Source organism: Petaurus breviceps, unplaced genomic scaffold (assembly GCF_028583685.1).
Source record: "Petaurus breviceps papuanus isolate PSGF00001 unplaced genomic scaffold, PetGlider_PUasm1.0 175, whole genome shotgun sequence".
Lineage (NCBI taxonomy): Eukaryota > Metazoa > Chordata > Mammalia > Diprotodontia > Petauridae > Petaurus > Petaurus breviceps.
In genome coordinates, this window is record NW_027185764.1 from 6109357 (window position 1) to 6131535 (window position 22179).

General features: G+C 46.2%; 1 protein-coding gene across 5 annotated transcripts in view; it reads right to left on the reverse strand.

The window, feature by feature from the left end:
• Positions 1-22179, reverse strand: part of SRCAP (Snf2 related CREBBP activator protein) — a 27900-nt gene that overhangs the window by 4183 nt on the left and 1538 nt on the right. For 2 of the 5 annotated variants that reach the window (XM_069084655.1, XM_069084656.1), the window contains exons 2-30: positions 21539-21612; positions 20945-21207; positions 20315-20569; positions 19652-19837; positions 19213-19353; positions 16663-16903; positions 16282-16559; positions 15077-15167; positions 14901-14990; positions 14475-14654; positions 14013-14353; positions 13688-13865; positions 13160-13296; positions 12741-12910; positions 12396-12588; positions 11545-11681; positions 11236-11422; positions 10842-11011; positions 10236-10501; positions 9786-10022; positions 9317-9481; positions 8145-8405; positions 5560-7196; positions 3540-3805; positions 3169-3371; positions 1336-1505; positions 892-1088; positions 663-777; positions 339-464 (exon numbers count right to left, since the gene is read on the reverse strand). In XM_069084655.1, coding sequence (XP_068940756.1) covers positions 339-464; positions 663-777; positions 892-1088; positions 1336-1505; positions 3169-3371; positions 3540-3805; positions 5560-7196; positions 8145-8405; positions 9317-9481; positions 9786-10022; positions 10236-10501; positions 10842-11011; positions 11236-11422; positions 11545-11681; positions 12396-12588; positions 12741-12910; positions 13160-13296; positions 13688-13865; positions 14013-14353; positions 14475-14654; positions 14901-14990; positions 15077-15167; positions 16282-16559; positions 16663-16903; positions 19213-19353; positions 19652-19837; positions 20315-20569; positions 20945-20998 — 6672 coding nt within the window. In that variant the 5' untranslated portion in view covers positions 20999-21207; positions 21539-21612. Of the gene's footprint in view, positions 1-338; positions 465-662; positions 778-891; positions 1089-1335; positions 1506-3168; positions 3372-3539; positions 3806-5559; positions 7197-8144; positions 8406-8630; positions 8814-9316; positions 9482-9785; positions 10023-10235; positions 10502-10841; positions 11012-11235; positions 11423-11544; positions 11682-12395; positions 12589-12740; positions 12911-13159; positions 13297-13687; positions 13866-14012; positions 14354-14474; positions 14655-14900; positions 14991-15076; positions 15168-16281; positions 16560-16662; positions 16904-19212; positions 19354-19651; positions 19838-20314; positions 20570-20944; positions 21208-21538; positions 21613-22179 lie in introns of all 5 variants that reach the window. The other 3 variants (XM_069084659.1, XM_069084658.1, XM_069084657.1) reach the window with 3 other exon arrangements.

The window sequence follows — 22179 nt, forward strand, 5'->3', positions numbered from 1 at the left end:
GGTACCCTCTGTATGCACCGTTCCCCCCCTCCCCCCGTGAAACGCACACCGCACTCTGAGCTGCATCCAATCAGAGCTGCAGCAGTGAGCGCGTCATCCTGTTCTTCCCCAGTGATTTGCTTGCTGGTACCATTGAGAGCAGTGCCAGGGAGGAGAGCTGAGGCAGGACAACATAAGCCCTCCCCTGAAAATAAGCCCTCTGGTGTTTTTCTTTCCAAAGAAATTAATAAGACAGTGTCTTATTATCAGGGAAACACGGTAGTTAATCATTCTTATTTCAAGACATTCAAAGTTTGATGTGGACATAGCCCCAGCTTTATGTGCTATCTCTCTCTCACCTGTTCTAAAATGTGGGTCTGCTTGTTGGCTACAGCGTCTTCCTCTTCCTCAGGGGCAGAAGGCACAGGTGGGACAAGGACAGCTGGTTCTTCCAAGGGCATGTCAAATAGCTCACGAATTGTCTGCTGTTGATGAGAAAAGGGGCCAGGATCAATGAATAAGTCTACAAAGGTGAAGGATATAAGAGTAGGGAATGTGTTAGGGTTCCATCAGCTGAAGTATTCTAGTCAGGAAAAAGATTAATCTCTGATGCCTCTAAGGTATAAAAAGACTGTTAAGGTATTTGGAAGGCTTATTATGGCAGGGCTGATCTAGATGGATACCTGTTTAAAATAGGCTGTGGTGAAGTTGCCGCCCTCTATGGCCATATCCCCCAGCATTCGCTTCTGATTGGCCTTCTTCAGGATGTTCTCCTCCACGGTCCGTTCACTGATAAGCCTGAGGATTGGGGGAGAACTGTTTCCGTAACAGAGCCAAGGAGGGTTGAGAAGCCTGTCTAGCCAGGGATGGGGCAGCTCACAAAGTGGACTGTGGATGTTCAGGAGATAGTACCTGTAGATGTGCACATCTCGGGTCTGGCCAATGCGGTGGCAGCGGTCCTGGGCCTGTGCATCCATGGTGGGGTTCCAATCACTGTCATAGAAGATGACCGTGTCTGCTCCAGTTAGGTTCACACCCACACCCCCACTTCGTGTTGACAGTATGAAGCAGAAGATTCTTTTGTCTGCATTGAACCGCTCCATCAAAGCCTGGGGGAAAAGGCGTAGAATCAGAGTCAAGAGGTAGAGCCAGTGCCCATAAGACAAGCAGCGGGGAGGTAGGATACTGCCTTTTCTGGGAGTTAAAGGGTCTAGGAAGGGAGGAGATGGGAGGCAGGGAAAAAGGCCACAAAGACCTTAGAAACATGAGGGGTTTTAGGACCACAAGGAATGGAGAGGAGACTTTGAAGACGCAAGGCACTTCAGGGCTGAAGGACAACAGGGACCCCTGGGTCACCTGTCTTTGCTCAACACGGGTAGACCCATCCAGCCGTAGGTAGAGGTGGCCATGGTAGGTAAGGAACTGCTCCAATACATCCAACATTCGAGTCATCTGGGTGAAGATGAGCACCCGGTGCGCCCCAGCCTTGAGCCGCCTTAGCAACACTGCAAGTGTCTGCAGCTTTCCTGAGGAAACATGAGGGCAGTAGCACAGTGAGCAGAAGCTGGGGCTGGGCGTGGGGAAGACCTATGTTCTAGGAGAGCAGTAAGATTGTGGGTTACAAGTAAAGCAGACTTAGGTCATAGATCAGCCTTTAGAGGTTAAGTCTCCCCTCTCTGCCACTGTTTCTCCAAAGGGAGATCAAGAATTTTCCAGGAGTGGAAGACAGAGATTACCAGTGTTCTTTCTTTAACAACTTCACTAATGTGCTCCCTCCCCGAGCAATATGCTACGACTGCTCTGGTTTTCATTTTGCCCAAAGGCCCATCAGGCAATAGGCAGGAGATAGAGGAAGTCACCAGAACTGTAGGGGGTGGGGGGTGTTACAGACCAAAACTCTGTCACCACGTGTCGATTTGCTGACTTATACTTATTGGTTATAAAGAAGGCTTTTCACATGTGTCTGAGGTGGGAGGGAAGGAGAGGGAAAGGAAACTGGAAGGTAATAAGGATGATCTGAAAAAGAAAATAGCACTAAAAATACACACAGAACATAAGGAAGCTCAGAAGGGACACAGACAAGAAGGGCAGTTTTGTTACTATCATGTTAAATTTAATATACAGTTTAAAAAACAAATGCATGTAACAAAAGTTTGTAGTTTCACAGTTTGCTGTGTTTACTGCTGGTTAAGTTAATCACTTCTAATTTAAAAAGTATTTCACAAATATAGTTCTCAGTATCTATTCCACTTTTTATAAACTCTATCAGAAAGTTATTGCTCTTCTAATTGGGCTGAAATTTGTCTCCTAACTTCCATCAACTGATCCTTGTCCCTAAAAATGCTCTTCAAATATGTGACAATAAACATCTACATACCCAATTTTTTCTTTTATGGGCTAAATGTTTCCAGTTCAACAATTTTTGCATATTGTTGGGCTGACCTTATTTATCTGCATTGTTTCAATTTTTAAGTTCTTAAAACACAGCAAAAATACTTCTGGTGTGGTCTGATATAGAATACAGTTGGCTAATTCTTCACATAGTTTGGGCACTATGCCTTTAATAATTGCATTAATTTTGCTGAAATCCACAACACAGTGTTGAAAGATACTGAGTTTCTGGGTGACTTAAAATCCTCAGATCTTTTTCCTATTAACTGCCATTAAGCCTGGCATCCCCTCAGCCTGTACTTTTGTGGCTGATTTGTTTAAAAGTAAAAACACAGGGCTTTTATACTGTTCATTATTAAATACCATCTTTTTTCCCCCTCAACTTTCAGAAACCTAGCATGGTCATTCAATCTATCTGCTATCCCTCCCAGTTCTGTGCCATTTAAAAATATGATAAGCATACCTTCTATTCATATTTTCATTCATTTCAATATGGCCTCAAGGCATACAACTAAAGACTGTCTTCTACGTTGACATCAATCATTTATTCAAAAATTTTAAGGGTTCTTTGATCACTTATGAATCAATCCAGCTATCATCCAGCTAGCTCACATTTCTTTATCCTGTCCATAATACAAGTGAAACACCTAATGGGAAATTCAGATACACCATGTCACACAGAATGCCCTACATTGTCCAGTAATTCTATTTAGTAATTCTATCAAAAAATTTAAAAAAGGAATTAAAAGTTTTATCATGACTTGTTTTTAGTACACTCATCCTAGTTCATGAACTTACCACAGTCATACTGGATAAGCCGCAGGTCAGGGAACTGGGTTCTCATGTTGCAGACTATTCGGTGCAGGGGCCGAGCCCGGGGCCAAAGTTCACAAGCCAGGTGCTCCTTGAAGGCTGCCTGGCGTGGAGCCAGCCAAGGAGGGGGGTGGCAGGCATGCAGGGATGGGGCAGGAGCCTCCACAGGAGGCATGACAAAGATGAACCTGTGGTGAAGAGACATTGTGAAGAGACTAGGAACTGGAGCTCCCAGGTCTTCTTTACCTTGCTTTCCCCCAATTCAAACAATCATTAAGATTGTGTCATAGAACCAGGCTTCTTAACCTCAAACCATTGACTTTTTCCTCTATACACCAGTTTCAAATTCTGCTAACCTCTCAATGATTTCTGCCAGTTGGTCAAGACGCTGCTGTGGAAACAACACAGCCTGGTGGGCAGCCTCAGTATAAGTCCAAAAGGCAGGATGACTGGGGCCGGGGACATGGGGTCCAACTGGGCTGGCAATGGGTTGGTGCAAGGAACAGAACTCTAACACTTCGGTCCCATACACAGGGGCCAATGCTCCATGGGCCTCACTCAGCTGAAAGAGGCGTTCTAAGCGTTCTGCCCTTTGTCGCTTCCGTTTCTCCTCCAGAGAATCCTGGGGATGGGATAAGCAGAGAAAAGACAATGAGTACTGGAAGATCTTAAGACTTTTTTTCTTTTTGGAGATGGGAAGGCAGGGCAACTGGGGTTAAGTGACTTGCCCAAGGACACACAGCTAGTAAATGTGTCATGTCTGAAGCCAAATTTGAACTCAAGTCCTCCTGATTCCAGGGCCAGTGCTCTATTCACTACACCACCTAGCTGCCCCTTAATTTTTTTTTCCTTAAGATTCTTCTGACTCTCTGGGGCAAACCTTATTTTAAACAAGCGGACATTACTAATATGCTAAATAAGTGTAGCTCTTACTGGAATACCAATTTTACTAAAATACAGAAGAAATACACATCAAAGTCAAAACAAAGACATAACAAAGATAAAAAAAGACCCCAAATTAACAACCCCTACCCCAAGGCACATTCTAGAAAGTAATACTTTTAAAAGGATTCCCTGCTAAGATTTAGACCTCCAGGATATCTCTGGATGGGACTGGTTATCTTCTCAAAAGATCCAAAACTCCATCAAACAACTGAATTCTGTACAAAGATAGCTAATCAAATCTGAAGCTGGGTTTTTTTTTGCTGAGGAGAAGGATGGGATAAAGTAGTTGGACACAAATTCAGGTCATAAAATCTAAGGAAAGAATTTAGCCCTTTTGAAATCTTTACCCTTATTTCAGGACTGATGAAGTTCTTAAGGTCATCTTATCCCAATTCCCTGCCTTCAGGCAAAACTTGTGTTTGTTTGGTGGGGAGCTAAAAAGGAAAGGTGCAGTCCAGTATCTCTCCCCTATTCTTATCTTACCACTTTCAACTTTCTAATTGCTATCCCTTCCAATTCTTCCAATGTTTAACTCAGAACAAGTGGCTTTTCCTGGTAAAAGGACCTGGAAGCCATAGGGATAAAGAGGAATGGATTAGGGGAAGAAAAAAGCAACAGTCAGAAACCTTGTCAAAATGACACTCCCAAGGTTCTGCCCTGTTTCTCCTGCTTTCTAGTCCAGGAGTTTGACAGAAACAGGAAGAGAATGGATGGGATTATATGGCAAGTAGCAGGAAGGGGACACAGTAGCAGTAGGCTAGCAGTCTGCACGCCAATGAAATTCATGTTCCATGTCAACTTACTTTAATATGCCAGCTACCAAACGCAAACCTCCATTTATTTTCCTTTCATCAAAATTCTTTAGGAGTGGGACAGTGAGGGATGGTCCAGGGTGTCCTGGGTCAGTAAGGGTAATGTCAACTTGGCAACATTTGAAGATTTGGCAACTCCAGCCAGCAAGGACATGAGAGGTACAGAGTGAAGGGTTGGGGGAGGAGGGGGGAAGGAGGAGTGTCTTACTGAGAGATCTGGGTCTATTAGGGAATTTTCTATCCTAGGCTATGGATTCCACCCGACTGGATATATGTGGGACATGCAAATTCTCCAGAATTTCAGTACACTGATGCAATATCACACACCCTGTGGGTGACATATTCAGAGCTGTTCAGGTTCTAGACCATGCCACCCCAGTTTGATGATAGGGAGTAACTAGAAAGAGATGGCTGTCCATTCTTTCCTTAAAGAATTGAGATACCAAAAACTACCTAAAACCATTCAAATGTCTTATCACTTTGTTAGAAGGCTGAATACTTGATGTTTGTTTATATGTTCAGCAAAAGAGGTGACGCTCCCTGCATTTTCCTCAAGGGTCTTACTGAATGAGCCACTATCCCACTTCAAACTAGTCCTTCTGTGGAATTAAAGACTTACCAGATAGAAGGGAGAGCGGGGTGGTGGAGGTGGCTGGCGTCGGGGCCGGGCTCCACAAAACGAGGTAGCCGGAAGAGGAGGGCTAGGGGGGCCTGAACGCAGTGTCAGCATTTCAGGCTCATCCTTGGGAGCAGGCATTCGAGAAACCATGGTGACCTGTGAGGGAGCTGGGCCTGAAGTTGGAGCCAGGAGGGAAGATGGTAGAGGGGCTGAAGATATTGTCTGGGCTGGAGCCAGCGTCAGTGTCTGTGCTGGAGTTGGGCCCAGAGGGGGCACTGGAACTTGGGCTGGGGTCAGGTTCAGTGTCTGAGCTGGAGCCAAAGTCAGTGCATGAGTTGGAGCTGATCCCAGTGGGGAAGCTGGAGCCAGAGATATGGTCTGAGCTGGAGATGGACCCAAAGGTGGAGTGGGAGCCAGAGAGAGTGCCTGAGCTGGACCCAATGAAGGTACTGGGGCCAGAGAAAGTGTCTGAGTCGGGCCCAAGGGGGAAGTTGGAGCCAAAGCAAGTGTCTGAGCTGAAGATGGACCCAGAGGAGTTGCAGGAGCCAGTGAAAGTGTCTGAGCTGGAGATGGACCCAGAGGAGTTGCAGGAGCCAATGAGAGGGTCTGAACTGGAGATGGACCCAGGGGAGACACTGGAGCCAATGAGAGGGTCTGAGCTGGAGAAGGACCTAGAGGGGGTACTGGACCCAGAGAGAGTGTCTGAGCAGAAGAGTTAAGAGGTGGTGCTAAAGCTGGAGCTAGGGTCAGGGTCTGGGTAGAAGGTGGGCCTATTGAAGGTGTTGGGACTATAGCTGGTACCAGAGTCTGAGTTGATGATGGAGCCAGGACTGGAGTTGGGGCTGGCACCAATGATGGAGCTGAAGTTAAGGTAGATACTGGAACTGATGATGGAGCCAAGACTGGAATTGGAGTTGGTGATGGAACCAGGACAGGAGCAGGACTTGGTGATGGGGCCAGGACTGGAATGGGAACTGGTGATGGAAGTGGAGAGGAAGCCAGGATTGCTGTTGGTGGAACTGGCCCTGGAGTCAGTGAAGAAGTCAGAGTCTGAGGGGTTGTAGATGATGGAGTCAGGATGGGAGCCTGAGTTGAAGCTGGGGCTGATATTGTTGCAACAGGGGAGGCCAGAGCTGAAGCAGACACTAGGACTGGTGTAGGTGCTGGAGCTCCAGTCTGGTTAGGGCTTTGAACATTTGTAGAAGCTGATGCCAGAGTTGGAGGGTGGACTGGAGCCTGGACTGGTGCAGGTGAAGAAGCTGTACTCAGGCCTAGTGTCAAGGCTGGAGCTGATGAGGCAACTCCTAATGGTGACTGGGCTGAAGAAGCAGGTGTTGAGACAGTAGAAGCCACAGTAGGCAAGAGAGCAGGGGTTGAGACTGAAACAGGAAGTGGAGCTAAGACAGGTAGTGGAGATGAGTTAGGATTGGAAAGCGGAGCTGAGATTGGAATAGGGAGTGGAGTGGAACCTGAACTGGGAAGAGGAGATGAGACAGTACCAGTAAGTGGAGACGAGACTGAGAGGGGAAGTGGAGACAAGATAGGACTAGAGAGAGATGAGCTTGATCCAGGAAGTGAGGTTGAGACCGGAAGGGAAGATGATGAAACGGGGACAGGAGCAGAGCCAGGAACTGAGGCTGTGGAGAAAAAGTTAGAGTTAGTTCACTAGTCTACTCTCACTCTACCTCCAGCCCCCAGCTAATTTTTTTGGGAAGGCAATTGGGATTAAGTGACTTGCCCAAGGTCACACGGCTATTTTTTGTGTTCAGTGTCTGAGGCCGGATTTGAACTCAGGTCCTCCTGACTCCAGGGCCGGTATTGCGCCACCTAGCTGCCCTTCCCCCCTGCTATTTTCAAATAACATTTTAACTACCTCTTTCCCAGGAAGGATTCAGGTTTCTGCCTTACCAATATCACCAACCCATTATAATTAAAATCACAGAATGTTACAACTGGAAGGGATTTTTAAGATTGCCTAGTTCAATCTATTTATTATACTGAAAAGAAAACTGAAGCCTGGAGACGGCTGATGTCCAGGGTGACAGTGAGCTAATGATAGAACAAAGAATTAGAATGATCAGGATTCTTGACTCCTGGTCCAGTGCTCTTCCAACTAACTTTCTTAAGTCCCCAAGTTCTAGCAATAGCTTAAGATCAGGACAGATGTAACACCAAGACTCCCGCAGTCCCCGGGAGATTCAGTTCAAGGGCTCCAGCAGGAGGACAGAAGAGGGGCTTGGATTGTGGAGGATTTCCAAGGTAACCCAACATCTGATCAAATGACAGACTGGCTTGGTGTAATGGTGAGACCCCAGGAACAGAAGAATGATCTGGGCTCAATCTTAGACCTGACACTTAGTTGTGTGTAACCCTGGGCAAGGCCTTAGTCTCCTCATCTGTGAAAAAGAAATCCTTGCACTGCTTATAAGACTGATGTGAGGAAAAGCATACTATCAACCCTAATCAGATTCAATTCCCTTCTCATGGTTCTTAGCATACACTCTATGTCCTGCTGCCCCTGTACTATTTCTGGACTCAGCTCTATCTCAGCAAAGGTCCTAGATATTCTGGCTTTGGAGACTTACCAGTTGTCTCTGGTGGGGGACTATGCAGTAGCCTGAGCAGGGGCCTGACCAGTGTGGGCAGGGGGCTACGGGTAGGACCCAGTGCAGGGGCAGGGAGCCGGCCAGAGGGTAGTGCAGGTCGTGGGGTTAGTAACGCTGGAAGTCCAGAGCTGGAAGGTCGAGGTGGAGGGGCCAGCTGCGGTGAAGGACCTAATCCATCCCTAGGAGCCTGGCGCACTACAATCTTCACCACTCCTGAGCTGTTTACCATGGCTGGGGGCACTGCAAAAGGAAGATAGATTGAGAAGAAACCACAAAATGAAGAGAGTACTGAGTGAAGAGAACAACTGATGATAAAGACAGCAGAACTGCAAGGGGAAACAGCATTATGGCAAGATTATATAAGATAGACAAACTCAGGATTGGGAATTGGACAGACAAAAGCCTAGGAGGTGCCTGGAGGGACCAAGGCTGGCATGGGGATGAAGATGAAGCTAAGAGCCTCACCCTGGTTGGCAGCAAGCGGGAGGCTGAAACCAGTAGGGGCAGGGGTAGTGATGGGGGTCGAAGAAGGCAGCACAGAGACAGGGGTAGGGCCAGGGGTCGGGGCCACTGCCTGGATGAGAGCCACATGGGCGGGCTGGTTGATGATTTGGTGCTTCCCCCCTGACACCAGGTGCACCACGTTCCCTGGGTTAGGTAAAGAGAGAAAGAAAGAGAAAAGAGAAAAATAGGAAGAGGAGAAAAGGAGAGGAGATAGGGTAAGAATGGAGAAAGATAGGAGGGGGTGTAGAGAGGGTGGAGGGAAGGGGAGAGAGGGAAGGAGACAGAGAGGGAAGGAGGAAAGAAAGGGAGAGAGAGAGAGAGAGAGAGAGAGAGAGAGGAAGGAGAGAAAGCAAGACAGCGAGAAACATGATGGGGGTACCTGTCAACTGGGGAAGGAGGGGGTGATGGTGGGAATAAGGGGAAAAAAATAAGAAAAAGGGCACACCTCCCCATATCAAGAGCCTCTTTCTTCCTTCTTTTACTAAGACCTAATAAAACTATTCCCCTCAGTGCCACCCACCCTAGACTGCCTATTATATGTGGAAGGAGACACAATGCGGTTGAAATTCAAAAAGGAAGAAAAGCAGAGACAAGGTAAGGAAAAGGAGGCAGAGAGCAAGGCAGGACAGGGGGTGGGTTTTACCTACTTTGCAGCGGGCGGGGCTGCCCCACAGCAAGTTGGCGCACCTGGGCACCAGTCAAAGTCAATTTGTTGCCCTGGATCTGGAAGGTGAGGGGTTTACTGCCCCCTGTACTGGCCACGGGCCGCTGTGCTAAGGAGGCCAATTGCCCAATGCTCACCACCTCACCGGCTGTAAGACAGAGAGAGAAACTTTTTGCTCCTTGGCCCTTACTCCACTAGTCACATTCCCTTGCCCAGGAGATACACATTCTGGGTGCTTTAGGTCCTCTCTGAGGTCCTGTTAATTTTTGACATGAACCCACTGAAAACTCACCCTATCCTAACAAATTCTATTCTCCCTCCCTGCCTCCCATTTCCCCCTTTCCAGCATTCCTGAATTCTTCCTCTGTCTCTCTGGGATTAAACAAGGTCTTCCCTCTGCAGTCCTTTCCTCCTCCCCACTCCTGAGTTACTCCAAATTGCTTAAGACTCACAGGGCAGGCGTGCCTGCATGTCAGGGGAGAGGATGAGGCGCTGAGGCCCCGGGGTTGGAGGAGCAGCAGCTGGGAAGGCATAGCCAGGTGGCACCGTCAGGGGCTTTAACAGGCTGGATGAGCCGGGTGGAGCAGAAGGGCTCAGGCGTACTGGGGCTGGTGGAGATGGCTTCAAGGGCAGGGCTGGGGTGGGGGGTCGTGGGGTTCCACCCAGCACCCCCAGAGGGGGTGGCAGCACTGTGGATAAAGTAGAGGACTATCAGCACCTTATATGCTCTATAAGGCTTATGCTGGTCCCAGCAACTTCCATGATCTCTTCTACCCCAATCAAATCACCCCTCATTCCCTTTCCCTGACCATTTCCTCAAGCCCCTTTCACTCCCTATTTCTTCTCAGACCCAAGCAGAGCTTTTCAATTATCCCAGCACCTTTGGCTCCTGTGCAACTCACCCTGGGGGAGGGAACCACTGTTTGGCTGCAGAGGGGGTAGCAAGACCGGGCCAGGGGGCCGGGATGCTGGGCCGAGTGGAGCCCCAGGGGATGAGGATGACAGCAGCAGTGGGGCTGGCAGCACTGGAGGGGCTGGGCCAGGGGGGAGCTGGGCTGAGTGCTCAGGGCCTGGAGGAGGTCGGGCTGGAGTTGGGCTCAAGGGCGTCCGTGGGCTGTTCACCACAACGACTGTCCGGCCTTCTGGCTTTGGCACTGGCTGAAGCATCCTATCATAGAGAAAAACCAAAGAGACAAAAAATAGGAGAAATTATACAAAGGGGACAAAAAAAGAGACAAAGATTGAAAATAGATATTAGGAAATCCAGACAAGACTCTGAAAAGCAGATAAAGTGAGAAAAGAAAAAAAAATCTCAGACAAATTCAACCTATAGTTACTTCCCAGGTCCCTCTTTTAGAATTCTCTACATCCTATTCCCTACCAGTGTTCAGGATAATAGTTTAAACATTCATTGTTATTCTTTTTCCCATATCATTCCTCCATCCACTGTTGATAACTGCTCTATTTCCCTTCCAACTTCCCATCCATTTACTCATCAGCCCTAGTACCTGTTAACTTTCATCTTGACAGGCTTGGGACGAGGAGGGGGGTCCGGAGCAGTGGCCACTTCTAGGAGTACCCGGCGAGAGAGGCGATGCCGGGGTAGAAATGTATCAGCCTCATAACGAGATACTCGGCCCTCCAGCCCAATCAGGTCAAACCGGCCCATGTCCACCCGCTGTCATCAGAGGAGCCAGAGAAAGACAGGTCGAATCAAAAACAAATCAAGGTTACTAGAAGGTGGCAGGTAGAGATGAGACAGGGCAGTCAGCATAGGAAGGGAGAGAAGAGGTTCAAGGGTTAGAAGTCAGTCACTAACTCAAAAAAGTGAGTATTGGGCTTGGGGGTATGGCGAAGTGACTACTAAGGGATGAAAAACAAAATCTGGGGAAGGTCACTTACTTGTAGGGGATGGGTATCTGTGGCCTGAAGCACCAGTGAAGCAGTGCTAAAGCAGATGCCAGGAGTGATGAAAGGAGAAGTCACAGGCCGTGGGTCAAACAAGTTAGGGTGGTTGCAGACCTTACGAAGCTGCATCAGAATGTTGATGACACTCATGAAATGACCAGTAGCAAGTGTCTCCTTGGTACTGTCAGGAAAAAGAGAGAAACATGGATAAGATTCCAGAAATTTTGTCCTACTGCTACTTGGACAAAAACTCATTACTGGGAAGTCTAGCACCTATGCTTATGACCTTGGAGAGAGACTCACGTAGCCTGTGCCATGAAGTCATCATAAAGACAGCGCTGTCGCTTTGACAGACGGCAACGGATTACATGTTCATACTTCTTGGGCATCTGCTTTTCAACATCCACTTTAACCCGGCGCAGTAAGAAGGGCCGAAGGACCTACGGCCAAACAAGTGGGGTTTAGGAGTGTGAAAACCATCACAGGCAAAACCTGGAAACCACTGCTACACCAACAGGCTCATTTTGACCAGGTTCCTCCTAAGATCATCATGCCTTCTCCATGTTACAACCCACATCTGGGGCAGGGGCGGGGGGGAAGATGCTTCTAGTTAGTAGCTGTCTTCCTTTTCTTAGAGGCCTTTTGGGTACGTTCCCAACTCTTGGGAATCTTTGGGGTTCTAAATTTTCCAGCATCCTGAAATAATATAAAGAATATTAGCTATCATCTAATTCAACTCCTCCATTTTGTGAAAGAAGTTAAGGCCTAGTAAGTTCAAATGACTTGTCTCAAGTTATCACTAGTAAGTGGCAGACTGGAACTTGACCTCAAATCTTCTATCAAGTTCAGTGCTCTTTTACTACATTTTATTCTACCTCTAGCTGTGATTTTTATGTGAATCTAAATCCACACTATTTTTCTTTTAAAATTTGCTATGTTTTGTTTGGATGCAACAGAAACTTCTCAACAAATCCCAAAACAATCCTCCTTACAAAGTACATTCCCTGAAATAGTTGGCCCACTTATAACGCAAAAAAGAGATGTGCCTTTTGACTTTTCTGAGTATGTATGAACACTAACTGTTCTCCTTGAGCAAAGCACTGTGGTCTCTCCACACTGACTTTTTGTTTTAATTTACTCTTCCTTCCTCTTACCTTGTGTAGCCGTTTGACTAGCCCCTCATTGTACTCCTGACTGCCTTCGATCATGCCAGTCAAGGGATTAGAAAACCATTCCTTGAACTCTCGGTGAGACTGGAAGACATGGGGCATCAGGAAGTGCATCAGGGACCACAATTCCATTAGGCTGTTCTGCAACGGTGTCCCCGTCAAAAGCAGGCGACGCTGGCTACAGGAAAGCGCAGAACAGAGAGCAAGAGAGTCATGGCAAGGCCTTGGAGGCTCAGAGTATTTTCCTGGGACTTTCTCCCAGAATTCAGGTAGATGGGTAGGGTGTTTTTGCCAGATCATGAGACTTTCCCCAAATTTTCCCATCTTCACCTGTTGAAGTTCAGTAAAGACTGCCATCGCTGAGACTTGAAGTTTTTGATATTCTGAGCCTCATCTAAGATGAGGTACCGCCAGTTCTTTCGGCGGAAGGCCTGGTGGTCCTGTAGCACCAGCTTATAAGATGTGATACAAACATGGAAGGCATTGGGCTTAGTCCAGCCCTATGAGACCAGAAAAAAAAAAGGAAAATTAAAAAGAAGACAAATTAAGGAGTAAGAGGGTGAGGTAAGAAACAGGATGGGAGTAACAAAGAAAAGGCCCTTTAGGGACTCAAGGACACGTTGGAAGAAAAATTTTTTTAACATATGAGAAAAAAAGAGATCCACAAAAGAGGGCAAGAAGAGGCCATCAAGGAAGACAATCAATAGAAAGATTAGAAGTGATCAAATAAGAATAGCAGAAGTCTTAACCTGCCGCTTGAGCTTCCTTTCTTTTTGAGCTCCATAATAAGTGAGGATTTTAAAGCTGGGGCACCAACGTTTTAGTTCCATCTCCCAGTTCAACATCACACTGGTGGGGACGATAATCAAGTGAGGCCCCCAGTTACCTAGAAGGGGAGAAGATCAGAGAATATTCCAGTCTTCCTCAGTCAACCCTGTTGTCTTTCTGTCCAAAGCCCTGTTAAGGTACACAATTTCCTAGTTCCTGTCCTTTCCAGACATCAGTATCACAGCAGTTGGGGTTGGCTTCCAAGCATCAATCCCCAGTACTCATGTGGTTTCTATTCCTTAGTCAGATGGGTAACCAGGTTATGGGTTAAATAGTTCAAATACTCATCATGCACATTCAAATATTTTTCATTTCTCAACTCCACCTTTCCCACCCAATGACACAAGGACTGTTCCCAAGGAAGCTATGTGGATGGAGCCTGAGGGGAAACAGTCTCCTGTTATGCCATCAAGGCAAAGTTCCCAGAACTAGATTCTTTCTAGGGTTACCCTTTTCACAGGCCAGATGGGCCAACAGGGAGATAGTCTGGATAGTCTTCCCCAGTCCCATCTCATCAGCAAGGATGCCATTGAGCTTCTTCTCATACATAGTGACCAGCCAGTCCAGCCCAATATGCTGGTATTCACGCAGCTGGCCCCGAAGCAGAAGGGGGATTGGAGTCTTCACCTGGTAGGAAAGAAAAAGAGAGAAGAGCTAATTTTGGAGAAAGGCTAGAGCCAAGTATCTGAGTAGAAACAGAAGTAAATATGACTGGGAAACATAGAAGACAGACAGATGCGGATAAATGAGGACAAATATGGGATTTGCTGGTACCTGGGTGGTAGCCAGGGTGTAGCCCTTGGGTTGAAGGCTCTCAGCAGCAGCAGCAATATCAGTTATCTCCTTCTTAGGTCCTAGTGATGGAGGGGGCCCTGGAGCAGCAGGGCCACTGTCTCCCTTGACTTCACTCCGTTCTTCATCCTGGGCCAGAAGATACTCTACTCCAAAGTCGTCATCTTCCTCCTCTTCTTCTTCATCTGCTCGGTTCCTAGGCTGGGCCTCCTCAGACTGCTCAGACACTTCTGACTCTGATTCCACCGAGTCTGAATTCTCACTTGCCTCTTCTTCCTCTGAAACATTCTCTTCTTCTTCCTCAATTGCTTCCTCAGCGGATTCTGTGTAGATATTGACAGGGATCAGAGTTACCCATACCTAATCCTCAACTACTACTTCTACTTCTGTATTTTTAAGATCCTTTCCCATCTCAAAGTTCATGATTCCTCAACCCCCACGTACCAGATTGACTGCTACTATCATCGTGGGGATGTTCTTCCTCTTCCTGATCTTGTTCAGAGTCAGAGCTGGTAGCATCATCTTCATCTTCCTCATCTTCACTACTCCCTGAGCCTGGGACTGAAGCATCTGAAGCATAGGCCCCTGCATACTGCTGAAGCAACTCCTCTACGGAAAGCTCTCCTAGAGGACATACTGGGATCAGCCTTCTATCTCCTCTCCAATGTTCCGCTTGTCTCAGCCTATTTGGCCCCACAAATGCTACAGCCATTGATTTAGACTGGGCAGGGGTGGAGGGCTGAAGGTATTATTTTCAGCACCAGCTACCAAATCCTAGCCCCACAGCTGGGGTGGACCTGTGAAAAGTGCTACATTCCCAGAAGGAGTAAGCTTGTCAACTTGTACAACATCTTGTCCCCAACTCCTTACCTTCTCGGGCCAGTTCACTGAGCTCCGTGGCATGGTCTACCTCCCCTGCCAGCTGTTCCTCAGCTGCTATTGTATCCTCTTCATCCTCTGCTGGGAAAGAGAGCAAACAAAGCAAGTGGTGGAGAGAAGTTATATACACTCCCCAAGGAGGAGAAAGAGTCATCTGAAGGACCAACCTTCATCTTCATCAGCTCTGAACTCCTCATCCTCCTCATCTGGATGCCACAGCTGTTTGTTTCTATGGGTGACAGGTGCTGGGTGCTTTCTCTAAGTGGAGAATGAATAGTATGTCAAGCCAGTTTAGGAACATAGGAAATAGATAATATTAGCTCAGACACCACAGAATGACACCTAATCCTACTGTCCCCCAAGTCACTGTTGCTACAGGCATGGCCAAGGCAGGAGAGTAACAAAGGGATTTTACTCTTAGCACCAGCTACCAAGTCTTAGCCCCACTGCCTGGGGTCAGACCTGTGGAAGTGCTGAACCTCAGAAGACCACCCCATGCTAACACCAAAACACCTTCAGTGCAGACCCTAACCTCCTCCAAATTCAGATACCAGAATCAGAATCACAGATTTCCAGTTGGAAGAAATTCCAGTGAGCCTCTACTCCAACTCATATCAGAAAATGAATTCTGAAACATACACGACAAATAGTCATCCAGCCTTTGAACAACTCCTGTGAGAATCTCCGCTATTTTCTGAGGCTAACTACTAGGAAGCTGCTTCTTATAAAGAACCTAAAACTGCCCAAGTGGCCTAATGGCTACAAAGAAATACTATTTCTTCTTCCAATCCACAGCTCTCCAAATACATTAAGACAGCTATCATATCCCCTTTAAGTTTTTTATTCTCCAAGATAAACATCCCAAGTTTTTTCAACCTTACAGGAATCAATCCTTTATGAATCTGAGGCCATCCTGGCTACCCTCCTCTGGATACTTTACATTTCTTCAATAGCACTCTTAAAACGTTGGACTGGGGGCAGCCAGGTAGCACAGTGAGTAAGAGCACTGGTCCCAGTGTCGGGATGATATGGGATCGAATCCGGGCTCAGACACTTAGCACCCACCCAGAAACACCTGGCCGTGTAACCTTGAGCAAGTTACTTAACCCCAATTGCTTTAAAAAAAACCCAAAAACATTGGACTGAGCTAAATGTGGTCTAATTAACCAAGACAGAGAATTGCAGGAACCTACAGTTACTCCACCTATTACAAGGCAGGGTCTAGAGCTGGACCCAAACTCCATTAGTCAAATACAAATATCCACTGACTGATCTCATTTTTAGGCTCTGATATGAAGCCTTTAATCCTTTCCAAAACCCACAGCAGACATAAAATTCATCCCTCTTCTCTACCCTGCCCTTTCCCTTGCACCTTTGAGCCCTGGTGAGGTTCTTCTTCTTCACCATCCTCGTCCAGGACCTCTTGGGAGTCAGCATCACTTGATGAAGGGACCTGGGTGGGACTGGAGGATGCAACCAGCAGCTGGGGGGGCAAAGAACGTAGTAGCTCTTCCAAGGGCAGTTCTCCCTCACGACGAAGCAGCTCAATCTCACGCCTCTGGGTCTCTGCATCATTGCCCTCTTGCTGCTCTTCTACCTCAATCGTCTCTTCATCATCTTCTTCTTCTTCTTGTGGCTGAAAGTCCCCATCTAGAACATGAAAAACCAGCTCAGAACTACAAAGCTAATGAAATCACAGGTCTGAGCTGCTCTGAGGAGAGAAGGGAAGATAAACTGATTCAAGAGCACCTACCTTCATCATCAAGCTGGGGGAGGACAAGAGGTGGGGGACTAGAAGCAGCAGAACCAGTGTGAGAAGAACCAAGGCCAGGAGAAGAACCAGCTTTGCTTGGGGTTGGGGCAAGGGGCTGATTGAGGCTCTGGCTCAGCAAATCGGAATACTTCTCTGTTTGGCCCACAATGAAATCAAGTTGAAGGTCTAGGGCTTTTTTTCGCTTTTCCTCTAGTCGAGACTGTTGTTTGAATTGTACTACCTATGAAAAACAGAGAAGAAATCTAGGTCAGAGCTACTACATGATATGATACCCTGAAAATAGGGCCTGTCTTCTCCACAAGCTATCTACCTTTTGCCTATGTCACTCAGTATCAGCTAAGACCCATATGCATTATAAAAATGAAATTGGGATACTCTGATGTTAAGGTGACTCTTCTTGCCAAGGTCCACCTTTCTCTCTATATGTGGCCTTGATATGATGGTCCTGATTCCAGCCCGGCCCTCACAGCCATCATCCAAGGAAGCAATTCCTATGGAGCAGGGTCCAGTCATCCCCACCAATTGAAATCCAACTGTCACACACATGGCAGGCAAGCCACCCTGACTGAAGCATTAGGACACCTGGGGGAGAGGGAGGAGGCAGCATGTGCTAGGTAAGTCAGACCACCACCTCCCCTCAGATCCTGATGGAGAAAGCTGAGGACCCTGAGCCCAAGAACCTTGGAATGACACCTCTTCCAGTTTAGAAACCTGTCATCATTCCTATGGAGATGCAGTGTGTCAACTGCTCCTGTAGGTGCTACAGCCACAGCTACCAAAGACCCAGAAATCAAAGTTCTTGGTACCATCAAATAGTTTAACACCAGAAACTGACATGATTTTATCAGTGGAAACGTTATCAAAGGAAGAACATAAACATCTGCTCTACAACTGTACCCTACAGACCATGGGATTTTTCCCATCTGACCTGCAGCTGAAATCTTCCATATATGTACTCTCCCCAATCAGAAAGTAAGTTCCTTGAGAGCAGGGACTGCTTTGCTTTTCTATTTGTAATGCTTAGCACAGTGCTTTGTACATAGTAAATGCTTAATAAATGCTTTATCCATTCATTTACATTCAAATTCATCCTGCCTACTTTGGCAGAATGCTCTCCACTCCCCACCTCCTGGCAACCTTTAATTCCTCCCTGTCTATGTAAGTACCTTACATGTGGCATATAAATATACCCAAGTCTCATCATCTTTTAACATCATCTCTGGACCGGAACCATCCCTCAAAGTATCACCCTATATTTCTCAAGTCAAATGCTTAGAAAAAACTGTCTATACTTGCTACTTCTACTACTTCTTCTCTCCCTTCTTAATTTCAGTCTGAACATTTAATTGAAATTCTCTCTCTAAATTTACCAATGACTTCTCAATTGCCAAATATGAGGTCGTTTTTTCAGTTTACATTCTTCATGACTTCTGGTACCAACACTTTAGAATACCCTTTCTTCTAATATATATTTCTCATCTCTAGGTTTTTGTGACAGTGCTCTCTCTTGGTTCTCTTTATACATTTCTGACCATTCCTTAGTCTCCTTTAATGATCTACATCAGGTCTTTTAATGGTGAGTGTACCCTAAGACTCTGTCTTGAGCACCCTTTCTAACTACTGGAATTCCTAAATTGGATGTTCTGTAGGCATCTCAAAGTCAACAGGTCCAAACACAATTCATGATCATCTTTCCCACCAAACCCACCCTTCTTCACAACTTCCCCATTACTAGCTGAGGATACCACCATCCCAGTTTTTCAGGCTGCCATCTTTGATTCCTTACTTTCACCATGTATCCTTTTAGCTACAAAATCTTTTAGTTTCTAGCCTCTCATCTGTCCCTTTCACTACATTCATATAGTCTCCAACCTAATGAGGTCTTTGTCACCTCCTGCCCTGGGATTATTGCACTGCTATTTTAGTCTCCCTGCCCCCTATTTCTCCTCATTCTAATCCAACCTCTCCACAGTTGCCAAAGCAATTTTCTAAAAGTACAGGTATGATGACCAGAGTCCCACTACTCAGTAAACTCCAATGATCTTATGTTAACTCAAGGTTCAAGTATAAAATCTTCTATTAGGTAAAGTCCTTCGCAGATTGGCTCAACACACCTTTCCAGACTACAAATAATTCTTTTTTACACAATCTATAGTATAATCCTCATATACCCATGATCTATTTTCCATCTCTCTTTGCTTTAGTTGTCTCTCATGGCTGAAACGCATTGCCCACTTACTGCTACCTCTCAGAATACCTGGTTTCCTTTAAGAACCATCTTCTAAACAAAACCTTTTTTGATCCCCACAGCTGTTAGCATCTATTCCCAACCCCAACTCCCAACTGCCTTGTATTTATTTTGCATATACCTCTATATGCTTATCTCCCAATTAAATGTGAGCTTCCTGAAAAGAGGAATAGTTTCAGCTTTGTCTAATAGGTTACTTAAATAAATGGACTCTCTCCCATATATATGGTAGTAGTTTTCTGTCCCAGTCCAAACACATCCTCATTTCTCCAAATCCCTACCTTCTCCACATTGCTCCAAAACTGCTTGACTTCCTTGGCAATGGATGAAGCAATCCGCCGTAATTTGGCCTGCTCTTCTCGCTTGGCCCGTTCTTCCTTTTGCCGCTGTTCCTCATGATGACGAATTACCATCCGTACTACCTAGTGAAAGAAACATATAAAATCGAGAGCAACAATAGCAACTTGTCCCCTATGTTTCCTCATCCTCGCCCCACAGGAGAAATTGGGAAAAATAAAGAGATTTTGGCAACCAAAATGTATCTGAACATCTATAGGCATCAGAGTTTATTTCCCTAACATTTCTTTCCATACCCTGGAGCTCCATGATACCAGCAGGTTTCTCTCAACTGCCCTGAGTGGCCTTATAGGCTTCTACTTAAATAAAACATTTTCAGAGCATGGGATTCAGCCTGAGGAAAGGGGGAAAAAGGGTGCCTACCTTACGAGCCACACCCCGTTTCCATCGTCGTTCCTGAGCAAAGTCAGCAGAAAGCCACTGCATTTCCTCACACAGGTAGTCCCAGTGACCCTTTGGTCGGGCTGGCTCGGGAACCTTGGGCAGTCGCCTTAGTGACCAGAAGCCCTCTTTCCGAAGCTCTGCAATTCGTGTTTCTATCTCTGCTTCCTGGTGGGGTAAAGAAGCAGAGGCCAATAGTTCCCAACAATAATCATTCCACAGAAATGCACACGAGACGAGTAAGTATATCAAAAGGATGTGTTCCCAGAGACACATGAAGAGGGACTTATTCTTACTCTGTCCTTACTCTAAAGAACTTGAAAATACTGCCCTGGGTTTCCCCTCCTTGTTTCCTATTCCTTTCCTGAGAAAAATCAGCTCAGGAAGTCTTAGCTCAGAGAAGAAGACACCTAGTCATAGAAAAAAGAACTTAAGATGGAGGAAAAAACACCAAGAAGAAATGCAGAGAGCAAAAGCTAGAGGCTGAAAATGAAGATGAAAAAAGACAAATAGAAATATAGGAAAAAGGAAATGGGTGAACAGAACAGATGTGGTTTTGTCTATGGTAAGAAGGTTCCCAAAGAAGATCTGCTGACCCTCAAGAACTGGTGGGGGTAGGGAAAGGGTGGGTCTGAAAATACATACATGCTTGGCCTGCTCAGCAATCTCAGCATGGCTTTTCTCCCACTTTGGACCCTTACTGGCTGGGTCACCAGGCTGGGGCAAACCAAGTCCAACCAGTGGCACAGAGGAGACATCAGGGGGACCAAGAGGCCCATCCAAGGAAGAGTCCTGGGCTAGGTGTTGGGGAGAGATGCCACCTGCCCCACTGGAGGCTGGAGAGTCAGTTGAGGCTGGGGATACAGGGTTGCTTCCTGTCATGCTGTCTGATACCATCTGCTAGGGAAGAAGACAACTCAGTAGATTCTTATGGGTACCATAAACAGCCATGAACATATTAGATTTCTTGCTTTTCACCCCAGGAAGTACTATACAACCTACTGCTTCAACAAACATGTATCATGCTTATGCTATATGCAAGAGATTGTGTCAGGTAATGGGGACAGGCAAAAACAAAACCATTTTTATTTTCAAGAAGATTAAATTCTGTTGGGGGATAAGACATACAGAGAAGTATTGCAAGGCAATTTGAAGAGGGAGAATATTCTCAGCGTTTATTTTCTCTTCAAAGCAAAACCTTGCTATCCTAACTCCTGTTTTCCCCCACCTTAGAACCACATTTCCTAACAGGTGAAAAATCTCTCCTTTTCATACCTCTGTCTGGAGAACTGGAAGTTGAGGGTGGGCAGGAGAGGGGCTACTTTGCATTGTCCCACTCCTGGGCTCCACGTAGGGTGCCTGGAGGATGACGGTATCGTCGTCACCACTGCTGCTAGCCGAGGGGCTGGCGTCCGGCTGCAGGGCATGCTGGGAGCTGGCCTCATTCTGGGCCACCGGCCACCGGGACCCACTGTCCAGGGCCCGGGGCCCCCCAGGGCGTCCCAGCCTCCGTTCAGGTGCACTGGCCTCTGAAGTACCTGTTTCAAAAGAGTGGGAAAGAAGATAGGAAGGGATCACAGCCATCCCCAGAGACAGAAGCAGTGCAAGGAAACCCCATTACTCCCAATTTCTAAACATCAGAGTGGAAACATATAAAAGTATTCACTAACATTTTCATTCAGAATACTAGAATTAACATTGTCCCTTTAAGAGTGGAACCAATCTCTCCTCACAGAAAGCACATTCAAGTATTATGTCAACATTCAATATAAGAGCCCAGAAATCCTGCCCCCAAAAAGTGTTTATAAATGCCTTAAACTCCTCTTCATTAATGCTATTTTTTCTTAAAGAATGGACACTCTCTCTTACCTGTGTGAGCTGAGACCACACCCGCCGTGAAAGTCTGCACTTCCACGGTGCCGCTGTACCAAAGGAGAGCACACCTAAAATGAGGGTGAGGCAAAGGAGTCATCAGTTTTGAGGAACTACTTCCTTATAAATTCATATATTTATTCTATCCTACCTACTTTTGAGTTTTTCAATGTATCCAAATTTAATAGGATAGAAAAAAGATTCCATTAAGAGCTTTGAGGAAGAAAGTTCTCATGTTCCAGAGAAGAGTAAGCAAAAGCATGCACTATGAAAACAATGCATTTGGGGAACAGGAACAAGTTTCTGCCACCCAAGAGACAGAAGAGCAGAAAAATAAATATTGTAGTAAAAGAAAGCTTTAAAAATCCTTTGCTGTCTGTTTTGGGCAAAGAAAATCATCAGTGGACCCTAAAAAAGAGAAGGTTCTTACATACAAGCATGGCAAAAATAGGTACAAAGATGACTTCCCTGACTTCTACAGTTAAGGAAGGCATCGGGGTTTCTCAGACTTGTTCATAACAGAAACTACCAATTTTAGTGACTGACCAGCTGATTTCACAATACACTTTCTTTGCAGAAACAATTCTAGTACCAGAGGTCAGATTACAGTATGATTCTGATACAGAAAAAGTATCTAA